Consider the following 12,659-nt stretch of genomic DNA (forward strand, 5'->3'; position numbering starts at 1 on the left):
AGTTTACAGCCGTGTTTACGGATGGAGTGTTCCCCTGAAATGAACAGCACGCTCCGTTAGCTTCGGCTGTGTCTTGCAGGTGTTGCGGTCTTTTCATTATGAGCGAGAGCTGAGATACACGTCCCTGCTCTGTTTTGTGCTCTGCCAGTGGCGTGTTATGTGTGGTGCATGGTGTGCGGCATGCAGCCCCTTTAGCGGGCTCCCAGGGACAGCGCTCCATGTTGAGAAGCTTTATCTGCAGCGTCCGAGATAAAGCAGACCTCACAGTAAGGCAGCGTGCTGGGTCACTAACCAGGATGTCTAACCACTAACCAGGCTTTAGTCAGGTTTTAAGAGTGTGTGGATCACTCGCCAGGAGGTTGCGGGTTTAAGGCCTGGGGTGTGGGGCTGTGCCACCGTGCCCTTGAGCGACATGCTCTACCTGGGTTCGTTGGGTGTGAAATGTGTAATATGTCAGCGGAGAGAGGGCACTGGCTCAGGGAGATGAATAATGCACAGGAACAGACTCGGGCTGGGGCGCTGCTCTCCTCTCTGTCATACAGGGAGGCAGCTGGGGCAGTGCTGAGCAGTGCATGCTAATCTGCTGGCTGTCCAAAACAATGGGAAGAAAAAGCAGAAAGGAAAGAGTGATGAGAACAATAATAATAATAATAATAATAATAGTAATAATCCTTAACATCATTGTCATCATCATGACCATCATAATGTTAATTTACATGATTAGTACCTGCAACTGGATTGTTTATTTTGGATTTTCGCACCTTTGAAGTACAGACAGACGTGTGCGACCACAAGGTTCATCGCTCGATGATGCAGGATTTCTCCGTGTGGATCTCTGTCGGGTCAGAGTGCAGTCCTTTCATCCTGACCACTCAAGTTCTTTTTAATGGTTGGTCACTTTAGAGTAAAAGAGTGGAAAGCCCGTCCCGAGAGCAGGGTGGGTTTACCTGCATCTAGTGCACGCTAAGCCCCTTTAGACATTCTGCAGGTGTGCGGGAGAGGAACTATGGGGGATTGTCAGTCTCAGCTTTTTCCAAAGCTGCGACGGTTCATCGATTCCACGCCGATCTGACTTAGCCCCCGCTGTATAATCCTCTGTAAGCCATGCTTCATAAAGTCTAAATAGCAGTCAGTTTTCAGGACCTACGAGCGAAAATTTATCGGGACAGACTTAACCTCGCGGTCGCTCGCACTTAAAGCCGAAACTCCGCTTATGTTTATTTATTTCCCTTTGTTCGTTGAGATGACCCGGAGCCATAAAGTTATGGGGAAGAATAAACGCGCCGTTAGAGGCAGGAGATGAAAGAAGCACGGTCGACAGTTCCAGGTCAAAGCCCACAAAATGGTACCTGACAGCATACCATGCAATATTTTCACACTTGTCACACCACCCCCCCCCACTCCCACCCAAACTCCCTGGCAACCCCCAGAGACTCTTCAATTATCCATTTTATCTGTGTGTGTGTGTGTGTGTGTGTATATGTATCTGTGTGTGTGTGTGTGTGTGTGTGTGTATGTGAGTGTGCCTGTGTGTGTGTGTGTGTGTGTGTGTGTGTGTGTGTGTGTGTGTGTGTGTGTGTGTGAGAGAGAGATAGAGAGAGTGTGTGTGTTTGTGTGTGTATGTGTGAGTGTGTGTGCGAGAGAGTGTGTGTGTCCGTGTGTCTGTGAGAGCTTGCTTGTGTGTGTGTGTGTGTGTGTGTGCGTGCGTGCATGTGTGTGTGTGCGTGTGTGTTTGAGACAGAGAGAGAGGGAGTTTGGGTTTGTGTATGTGCATGCATGTCTGTGTTTGTTTGATTTTTATGACTGGAGGAGGGCAAAAGATCAGCTTTCAAAGGGCTTTATTTGCCTGCTTCTTTATTGGTGTAATTTTGAGTGGTTGTCTTTGAGCTGAGAGATAGAGTATAAAATGTAAAATATTACATCAAATAACAAATCAAAAGACAGATAGAAATAGCACCCACATGCTGGGCAGCGTGTGGCATTTGTTTATGCTTTCGAGTTTTTTTCTGTTGCACCTTAATTGAATGTCAAGCTGCTTGGAAATCAACAGTGACAAATTAATGAATCCGTCAGGACCACAATACGCACACAAAGGAAAAATCAGTTTTCTTTAACCCTTTGAAGAGTCGGTTTATTGGAATACATTTTCAAAATTATAAGTCAGTGTTCTAGAACTCCATTGCTTACCCTGTCGATGCAAATCTGTCACCTCATGGAGCACGCATGCACAAGGACCGATCCCCTTCAGAATTTCACCCCTGCTTCTGGTTTTAATTATATAATTAGCCTAATAATGTCACAAGTTTGTGAGCTACAGTTGTAGGTTGCATATGTACACTTGTACACATGTACAAAATGTTTTGCTGGTTTCCAGCGTGACTGTGAACCAGCACTGGTACCTACAGTAGAGCTTTAATTGGTTGGAGCTCAAACCAGCACACACACTGGCCTCCATGGACCGGAGCTGCGCTCACCTGTTAGAGTATTCTCTTTCATGCCAGGTCACACACTGTCAGTGTCAGAGGAACACCAGGCAGGTTAATCAATTTCAAATGAAAGGTGGTCCAGTCCTGAGTCTGAGAACATATTTTCTTTATCAGTATATTTTTCATTACCTATTCATAGTGTTCCTGAGAAGAAGTGTAAACTTTCTATTTCCATCTGGTTAATTTGTGTCCTGGTGGATAGCAATGTTGTCTCGTGGCAAGACAATCCTGGTTTGAATACCGACTGGGGCCTTTCTGAATTGAGTTTGTATGTCCTCCCCGAAGCCTGTGTTGGTTTCGTCCAGGTACTCCGGTTACCACCCCCATTCCAAAGACAGGGGTGTAGTTAATTCCCCTTAGAAATGTAAAAACAATCATATGTATCATATGGACATTTATATAATGCATCACCACTGCTGCAGGAATGAACACCCACTCGCCCTCCCTCTCTCCCCCCTCTCGCTCCCACTCCCCCTCCCTCCCTACCCAATATGGCAGGTACAGGTGAAGCCCGGGAGTCAAGGTTGCATGCTGGAAATGCAGTGAGCCCGGGCGTGCATTATGGATGCTGGGAGAGGTGATCACACTGACGGCATCCCCAGGCTAGAGGCGTAAATGTCAGAGAAATGACAGAGGGCAGGAAATTAAGGTTTAAGGTGCTGCAGACCGCCACAGAGACCAGGGGGTGGGAGGCAAACAGGAAATATAGTGGCTACATAATTTAACAGGCCCTCGCATACTTCTGCCATTCACTGCCATATTACAGGAGCTTCCCGTTCCAGCCCGGCTCTGGCTTGTTCTCCTTTGTCTTTGGAGTATTATTCTGTACTCTATTCATCAGCATTGGCACCTCCTCCACTGGCTAACATGATCTCATCAAGGGAGTGAAATGGAGTCTGTAGCTGCAATTCATTCAACTTTCCCTGAAAATTATATATATATAATTTCACATACACAGTTTGGGTGGGCTCATTACTTGTTAATGCTAAAGGGGGGCTAAAAGACATTTAATACTTCTGTTTACTTGTAAGTCAAGGTTAAGGACAAATATCGATTTATACTGGCCAAAATTATGACTGAATGTTGATTGTATGCTGGCCAAAATTTAGGACGAATGTTGATTGATACAGGCCAAATTCAAGGATGAAAGTTGATCGTATACAGGCCAGAATTAATGATGAATGTTGATTGTATACAGGCCAAAATTAATGATGAATGTTGATTGAATACAGGCCAAAATTAAGGATGAATGTTGATTGAATACAGGCCAAAATTAATGATGAATGTTGATTGAATACAGGCCAAAATTAAGGATGAATGTTGATTGAATACAGGCCAAAATGAAGGATGAATGTTGATTGAATTCAGGCCAAAATGAAGGATGAATGTTGATTGTATACTAGCGTAGATGCTCTGCAGCTTCTCCTCTGGCTCATTTAGCAGCACAGGTGTTTCTGCTGCTCTTTCCTCTGGCTTACGCGCCCCCAAGGACAGCCGTTAGGATGGCAGAGGGTCATTCTCTCAGTGATTGCCCTTAATATATCCCAGAGACCCTCTGCAGACTCTGCAGTTTCCTGGAAGCGCACGCGGGCCCTTCTCCCTCATTGGTCCAGCAGGATCTCCTGACCCCGCCCTCTGTCTCGGGTCCCCAGCACATCCACAGCAATTACAGTATCTCAGCCAGGTTCATTTCTGATAAATGCTGAGACGGGTGAGTTTACGAGCTCTAAGGAAAGGCCGGGAATTGCTTTGTGGGCAGTTTCGGGGACTGCTCGTGATGGCGGTAGTAGCTTGTAACTCAGAGGTTTTTCGGGATCAAGTCCCATGTGGGGGGCGCAGTCACTTTACTGGATGGGGAAGGGAACCTGAATTGCTCCAGTAAATATCCTGTATATATACTGTGAGTTATTGGGCGTAAGAAACCCAGAGTTGATTTATACAAGCAGTGACAGGAACGAAGACAGCTTCGTTAGGACTGTTTCTGGGGTTTTTTACAGTCTGCTCTCTTTATGTATTCCTTTTTCACTGTATTGAAGGGAAGGCAGAGACGGTTACAGACAGAGCGGGGATCACTGTACAAATACCGATTTGGATTTGTGTTGAGAGTTGGCTGCATTACCCATTGCACTATACATCCAACCCTAGTTTGTATCTTTAATTTTAATGCTCAGTGCCCTGAACTGTCGGCCAGAAATATCTTACTTCTTGTGTTTTAAATTCAGCCATTGACCTTTTTTTACAAATGTGATATTGGGAAATGACCATGCTGACATTGATGACTAAGCACCGGTGCTCACAGAAGGATGCAGAGCCTGGGCCTGTGTTGAACCTGCTGCTGCTTTGAAGCGGCCGACATAGGGAAGCACCTACAAGCTTACTCCAAGAGGTGGTTGAGCAAGAGCTGTGGGTGCTGTACTATCTCTTTCACGTTTGAGGTGTGCATCACGTGGTGTCCATGTCTTGACCTTGGTGATACAGTCTTGACACTGAGGAGGTTTTTGTATTTCTGCGCATCAAGGACATGCTGCACTTGCAAAAGCTCAAATTGTGGTGACACTGTAAAAATATTTTTACCAAAATTGCAGATCCCTTGAAGACGAGCTGGCAGTCGGGGAAGAAATTGTAACGCGTGGTTTCTTATCATGCTAGGAAATTGGTCAAATGACTCTACTGCCTGAGGGAAAGAAGCTAAAAGCTTAACAGTGTGCTTCTCGACCTTCCCCTTGCTATGTTATTTAATTTAAGTTGTGCTCAGATGTGCATTAGTGGGACAGTGTACATGGCATGGAACCTTTTTTACAGCCCATTTTTTGACTGTCCTGTCGCTTGTCGAGAGAGAATAAGGCCAGGGAGTCCAGCTGGAAGCAGCCCTCCACGGAAGACAGAAGAACACAGAGACTTATTTGGCAGTCACATGCAAGGCTGAATTAGTGAAGTGTCACGTTGGATTGATGTGGGCTGAAGGGGCTGGCGGGTGGCTGTTTGTAGCCGTGCTAACGTGCTAACAGGCCTTTGGCAGTCTGACTCATGGCAGCAGTACAGAATTTCCGAAGCTTCTAAAGCTGAGAGATGCGCTGCAGTCTCAGGCTCTGCTCAGTATTCAGTATACAACCATTTTGGTCGGGAAAAGCCTCAGGGATGTTCACCCAGGGAACACTGTAATAATAGAATATGAGTAAAGGTTCCATTGGGAAATTGCTTTTATGTCACCACAAAGCCGGTGATGTCATCGCCTTCTGATGATGCAATGGATCGAAATCCGTGTTTGAGTTTGAATTGTGTCCGGGGGTCTTTGATCCCATGCTGTGCAAGCCCGTTCTTGGCTTGATGACGCCACCTTAGAATGCCGGATAAGCTGCTTTTTTCCACTCCTGCTGTGGCAGCCTTCTGTTTTCTGGTCAAGCTTTCAATAAGTCCAGTTGCTTGGTAACAGCACATATCAATTGAAGTACCCTAATACAGAAAGGATGGCATGTGCTGTTGGCTCAGTACATAAAACCACTTCACCTTCTAAAGGCTGAATATGTCAGAATGTTTGAATCTCTGTGGTCTTAACTGAACATGTGGATATTCTCTCAAAGCAGTTACTGAATTCTTAACATCAACACGCCCCTGTTTCAAGGCCAAAGGGCTGAAATTCATGTCTGCTTAAACATCCAGTAAATGCAATGCAATGTAAAGACTTCCTTTATAGTATTATAAATTCTTAAATTATAAGGTTATTAAAATGGGCTGCTGGATATACTCAGACAGGGTATGGTGGTTTTTTTTTTTTTGCCTAAAAATCAACAGCCAGTGGAGACACAAGAAAGCAGGTAAGGGGAGTGAGCTGAATAATGAACTGCTTTAATTGATCAGTTAATTAAGCGCTGAATAACAGAGAAAGCAACACACCCCAGATTTTCGTACCTCTGTTCTGTGCATGTAGAGTTTAATGAACTCACCCATGAAAAGAGTTATCGCTCAAGCCTAATTAGACAAATACAATTACACCACTGTTCATTATTTCCACAATGAAACAATAACTGACTTGCTGACTGACTGATTGGATTAATTAATCAATCAATTAATTAACATTATTAATGCTCCAGATATCTCCTTGCTAAATTGCCATCTCTCACTTTTCTCTAATGATGTCTGGTTACTTTCTTGGTTCTTTTCACATTTTTTGTTTTGCTAGATGGGTTCTGTCAGAGTGCTGGAACTGCTGGCATGTACCCTGAATCTAAACCACATTTTCCAGAATTTCTTTTCACTTTCTTTCTTTTGCTTTCTTTATTTCTTTCTTTCTCATTCATTTATTCATCTGTCTTCCTTTCATTCTTCCTTTCTCATTCATTCATTCATTCGTCCTTTCATTCTTTCCCTCTTTCTTTCTTTCTTCTGTCATGTTGCTGTAGTGGAGACAAATGTAAGGAGGTTTAACAGTAATGTCCCGGAACTAATTTGGCGCAACTCTGTGGGAGGGAAAAAAACAGATAAAGCAGCACAGCTCCTATTGAAACAGACAGAGGCGTTATAACTCCACAAATTACACTTCCTGCACTCGCAGAGAGAATACAATAACCGGGAAGCATCTGTGTTATCTGGAGAAGACAAAAGGAGAAATGAATAAACATTTTAAGCCCCAGGAGCTGCATTCCTAAAGATTAAAATTGCATGAATGTGCGCTGCCACTTTTGATATTGTAAAACCCAAGATAAAATGGTGCAAAATACTATAGATGTTAAGTTTTGTGTGTTGTTATGGAGCGATGTCAGTTTCAAATCAGTCTGCCAGTGATCTGAAGCTCTCCAATGTGACCGTTTCTTACTTGTGTCTTCCAGGTCTATCGAGAAAGTCCAACGTTGACTTCGCAGAGCCAGAATGTGAGACCAGCTGGTGACTGGATCCTTCACAGCTGTCACTAGGAAACACTAGGAAAACTAGGAAACCTTCCAAAAGCGTATTTTTTATCTTCCATTCATACCTTCAACAACAGACAAAACGTAAAACAGACAGTGGGGGAAAAAAACTGTTACATGGTGACAATCAAAAAAAAGCTAAATAAATCTATGTTGTGAACATGGATCCTCAGAGGGCTTATTTGCAGTCAACATACACTTTTTTTGCCATCCCCTAAATAAAACGTTGACAGCCCTTTGAAGCATTTCTCCACTTCAATGCCATGCAATGCCAAGCTCCAGTTATGAATTAAACATCCAGGAACACTGAGGAGATACCAAATCCCTGCCTCCCAGAAACAATCCTCCTTCCCAACGACGCCCCTCCACACACACACACACACTTGTTTCTTGCTATTGCTTTTTGCAATAAATTTGGTGGAAACACTGAGCAACTGTGCCCAATGAAATGAAGCCCAGCGGCATGGCCCTCCTGTTGCGACTGCCCCTTCTCCTGGGCGTGGCCAGTGCCCTGGTGATCCACTCAGTCCCTTGGCGGGTGCCCTGCCCCGCCCAGTGTGTGTGTCAGATAAGGCCATGGTACTCCCCGCAGTCGGTATACCGGGAGGCCCCCACTGTGGACTGCAGTGACCTCCTCCTCTCCCAGCTACCTCCCCTGATCCCCCGGGAGACACACACCTTACGGCTGCAGAGTAACCTGCTGAGCAGCCTGGACCAGAGCGAGCTCCAGGACCTGGGGAACCTCACTGAGCTGGACCTGTCCCAGAACAGCTTCAGCAGCACCCGCCATCTGCGGGTCGACGCCATACCCTCCCTCCTCAGCCTCCACCTGGAGGAGAACCAGCTGCGCCAACTCCCCGATTCGGCCTTTTCCGGCATGCCCGGCCTCCAGGAGCTCTACCTCAACCACAACCGGCTGCGTGACATCTCCCCCGGGGCCTTCAAGGGCCTGGGCAGCCTCCTCCGGCTCCACCTGAACTCCAACCGCTTGGCCGCTATCGACCGCCGCTGGTTCCGGGACGTTCCGCGGCTGGAGGTCCTGATGATTGGTGGGAACCCAGTGGACGTTATTCAGGACCTGAACTTCGAGCCGCTGGGTGCCCTACGGAGCCTGGTCCTGGCCGGGATGGGTCTGAGGCGGCTTTCGGAGCGGGCCCTGGAGGGCTTGTCCAGCCTGGAGAGCGTGTCCTTCTACAGCAACCGCCTGACCAAGGTGCCCAAGGAGGCCCTGCGGAAGGTTCCGGGACTGAAGTTCCTGGACCTGAACAAGAACCCCATCCAGCTGGTGCAGCGGGGGGACTTCAGGGACATGCTGCACCTGAAGGAGCTGGGCCTCAACAACATGGAGGAGCTGGTCTCCATCGAGCACTCGGCCGTGGAGAACCTGCCGGAACTCACCAAGCTGGAGATCACCAACAACCCCCGGCTGTCCTACATCCACCCACGGGCCTTCCTGCGCCTCCCCAGCATGGAGAGCCTGATGCTGAACAGCAACGCCCTGAGCGCCCTCCACCGGGAGACGGTGAGCTCCCTCCCCAGCCTGCAGGAGGTCAGCCTGCACACCAACCCCATCCGCTGCGACTGCTTGGCCCGCTGGGTGGGCGCGGAGGCCCACAGGCCTGTCCGATTCATCGAACCCCAGTCCACCTTCTGCTCCGACCCGCCCGAGCTCAAGTCCCGAAGGGTAGGGGAAGTGTCGTTTCGAGAGATGGCCGAGAGCTGCCTGCCCCTGATCGCCCCCGGGACGTTCCCCTCTCGTGTGCGGGTGAGACGTGGGGGGGGCGTGGCGCTGCACTGCCGGGCCCTGGCCGAACCTGAGCCCATTGTGTTCTGGGTGACCCCGGGCGGGCAGAGGCTGTCCCCCGCCGCAGCGTATGAGAAGTACCGGGTCCTGGCCGAGGGCACGCTGGAGATCGGCGAGATTAGCGCTGAGGAGGCGGGAATCTACACCTGCGTGGCACAGAACCTGGTGGGCGCCGACACCCGGAGCGTGATGGTGAGGGTGGAGGGGCGGCAGGCGACCCCCGTCAGGGGAGCCAAGAGGGGCAACAAGGGTGACCTGGAGGTTAAGGAGGTCAAGGAGCGGCACGCCCTGCTGGTCTGGCCAACCGGTCGCAACACCCCCTCGGCCCGACTCTCCTGGTTGGTCAACGGCAGCCGAGAGGACCGGCGCCGCAGTGTGCGGATCCTGGCCGGGACCCGCGCCTTCAACCTGACCCGCCTCCGCCCGGCCATGCTCTACCGCGTCTGCCTGCACCTGGGGCCCAACGAGACCTCCTGCATCCACCTCAGGACTACAGACACCCGGGCCCCGGAGTCACCCGGAAACATCGCCCCGGCAACGCTCCTGGCTGCGGCGGCCCTGCTGCTCCTCGTGGCTGCTAAGGCCTTCCAGGGGGCGGGCCTGGTCGTCTGGCAGGAGAGGGACCAGGGGCATGATGGGAAACCCCCGGTGCCCCCCTTCACCACACCCCCAGATGCGATGTATGATTCCACCCCTCAGCAAAAGCAGCAACAGCAGCAGCAAAGTCTGGGATCTCAAGAGGCCTCCGCTGACAGCTGCAGCAAAGAGAAGAGCAGCCCTCCCCATCTGCAGAGTGTTTAAGAGCACTTAGGCAGAGTGTGTGTGTGTGTGTGTGTGTGTGTGTTCACAAGTGTGCTTCTGGTTGCAGCAAGAGGAAGAAATCAATACATACACATGTACCTAGATACACATACACACTCACACATACAAGCATATGATTGTCAGCTGAAGAACTGGATCACCCAGGCTTTTTGTCAAAGGCTTAATCAGGAGGACATGACAGGGACTGGTGAAGGAGAAAGCCCTGTTTTGATTGGCTGATACTCTTCTCATCCAGTTATGAGAGCTTGTTCCCCTCCCACAAACTATACTGACAAGCCCAGTCTGTATTTATTTAACACGTTACTTGTGCGGTGGTTGCATATTGAAATTAAAACACATAGTTATCTCAATTCCAGTCAAGTATAGTAACGATAGCTGCATGCCCTTATTGTATAAATGCAGCTCTCGTCAGAAAGCCATGTTACATCACACATTGATGTCTTAGACTTAACAGTAGAGCCTTATGTTAAGACATTAAAAAAGTCCCATCAACCAAAACAGTTGTCAGATCAAATAGTAATTTGGTCAGTGCAGACGAAGAAAAACTGTCAAATAACACTGCTAATACTAAAATGTGCCCTTTTTAATGCAGAGATGTAAGAACAGTTTTATGCTAAGTGGGGAAAGAAATGATTGTTTCTTGAGCGTTCTTTGTATTGGTTTCACTGTTCCAGTGTGGTCACTCAAACAATATAACCACTCGATTGGCTTCACCCCGAGCCAGCGAGATGCATCGAATAGAGTCGTGAACTCTGACCTCTAAAGACGTTTAATTATCCTGTTGAACTCACAGGACATTCGCTCCAGGGGAAGCACCATTGACACTGATCCCCAAAAGGAGGAGCCAGGCTTTCTGTCCTCACAATCCCCAAGACTTTTTACATTTTTCAATTTTTTATTTATTTATACGGTGTTCAAAGGACAAAAACACAACACAGACAATCTGATTTTCAGCTGGAGGAAGAGTGGAGTCCAGGAGAGTGGAGGAAAAGGAAGGAAATGATCAAAAAGAGATTGCTTTGAATTCAGAATATGGTTAGTGAGGTGCAATAATTTTCAGTTAAGTGCAGTGCTGTGCAATGATTTGTCTAGGAGACAGAGAAGATGGAGGCGTCTTTACTGCAGCCAGTGCATCAAGATTCAATGTGCAGGATTAGGGCACCTCTGCTGGCGACTTGTTTACTTGTATCTATGTTTATTTAGCGCAGAGACGTGCTCTCCATCAATCAGAGCGTGTTGGTAACAACAAATGCAAAACTGTCAATGGTATACTTTCTAGCTATAGGCCCATCAGTGACAAAGAAATCCAGAAGGTATAGCTAGTATCCACCAATTACCATCCGGGTTGTTCCAATTGCTGTTACCAACATACATCAGGATTGGTGGTTCCTCTCTGGATTCTAAGCTAAAACGTGATGACATGTAATTCCTATACCTATTTTATTATCCCAGGTGAAGAACAGGAAGTTAACGACTGTGGAATTTATGAAATTCCTTGGAATGCCGACATCAGATCGTTGTGATCCTGGTGGTGATGTGCTTTTCATCTTCCTCAGCCTAAAGTGTTGTTTAAACTTTATTTTAAACATTATGTAACTGTTATTTAATTTTATGGCCGCAGTCAGTGTGAGCAGCTCTGGTTTCCATGGAAATAAAATGAGACATCAATCACAGGAGAACGGTGTCAGCAGGAAGCAGCTCATGCTCCTCACACCATTTGCTTGCTGTTACCCGGGAGACGGAAATCACCATAACTACGACATTCTCTGATTCATCGGCTCACGGACCGTGCACCCCTGTTCTTGTGAAAGCAACAGATTTTACATTATTCCGTTTCCACATTGCTTGTTTTTTTAACTGACTGCAAGTTTATTTCATTGACGAAACAGAATGACATTTGAAGTTGATCTGTGGCTTAATGAAAAAATAAAAACAAGCAAGCAAACAAAAAAACCACACACAAACCTGAAACTGGATTTGACAACAATGTTCAGGCCAGAGCTCTCAGCCAATGGGAGTCCAGGATGCCAGTGCCCAGATTCACCTCTCCGATTTAATTTAAGTTATTATTATTTTTTGCAGCATATACCTATTTTACAAGGTGTGTCTTCTCGCTGTGTCTGTTTCTGTCTGTAAATTAAAGTGGTCGGTGTGTCTTCTCTCTTCTCTCTCCTTCTTTTAAGTGCCCTCCCCTTTCCCTCCACCAATTACCTCCTCCCTCTCTCCATTATTCTGCCCTTCTCTTTTTCTTTAGCCGCAGCTGTACACCAACCTCTTTCCTAACAAGTGTACTGCTCCTCTTTACAGACCAATGTCGATGACTGTGTGTTAAATTCTATTTTGAGCAAATATTAAAAGATTTTGGACTGAAAGTGGAGGGTGGATTTATTTGGAGAGTTTGAAAACATTTGAAGCCACATGCTAATACAGCTAAATTGTGCTTGTATGAAGTCAGATTTTTTTTGTTTAAAAGGAATGAGCTGACCCAGGGGAAAAGAATTGATTGGGACAAATTCTGAATACAGGTGAGGGGATGTTTGAACCAGACCTGGGTCAAATATGTGCTGTAATTGTTTTGGATGCAATTACTTTTTTACGCTTTACTGAGCTTGTCTGGTGTATTGGAACTATAAAATCCAAAAA

At 47.1% G+C, this 12,659-nt stretch overlaps 1 protein-coding gene across 3 annotated transcripts in view; it reads left to right on the forward strand.

The window, feature by feature from the left end:
- Positions 1-12,388, forward strand: part of LOC133138168 (leucine-rich repeat neuronal protein 2-like) — a 76,750-nt gene extending 64,362 nt beyond the window's left edge. For all 3 annotated transcript variants that reach the window (XM_061256691.1, XM_061256692.1, XM_061256693.1), the window contains one exon: positions 7,313-12,388. In XM_061256691.1, the coding sequence (XP_061112675.1) occupies positions 7,839-9,995 (2,157 nt within the window). In that variant the 5' untranslated portion in view covers positions 7,313-7,838 and the 3' untranslated portion in view covers positions 9,996-12,388. The remainder of the gene's footprint in view (positions 1-7,312) is intronic.
- Positions 12,389-12,659: the final 271 nt, after the last annotated feature.

The sequence above is a fragment of the Conger conger genome, chromosome 10, assembly GCF_963514075.1.
Source record: "Conger conger chromosome 10, fConCon1.1, whole genome shotgun sequence".
Taxonomy (NCBI): Eukaryota; Metazoa; Chordata; class Actinopteri; order Anguilliformes; family Congridae; genus Conger; species Conger conger.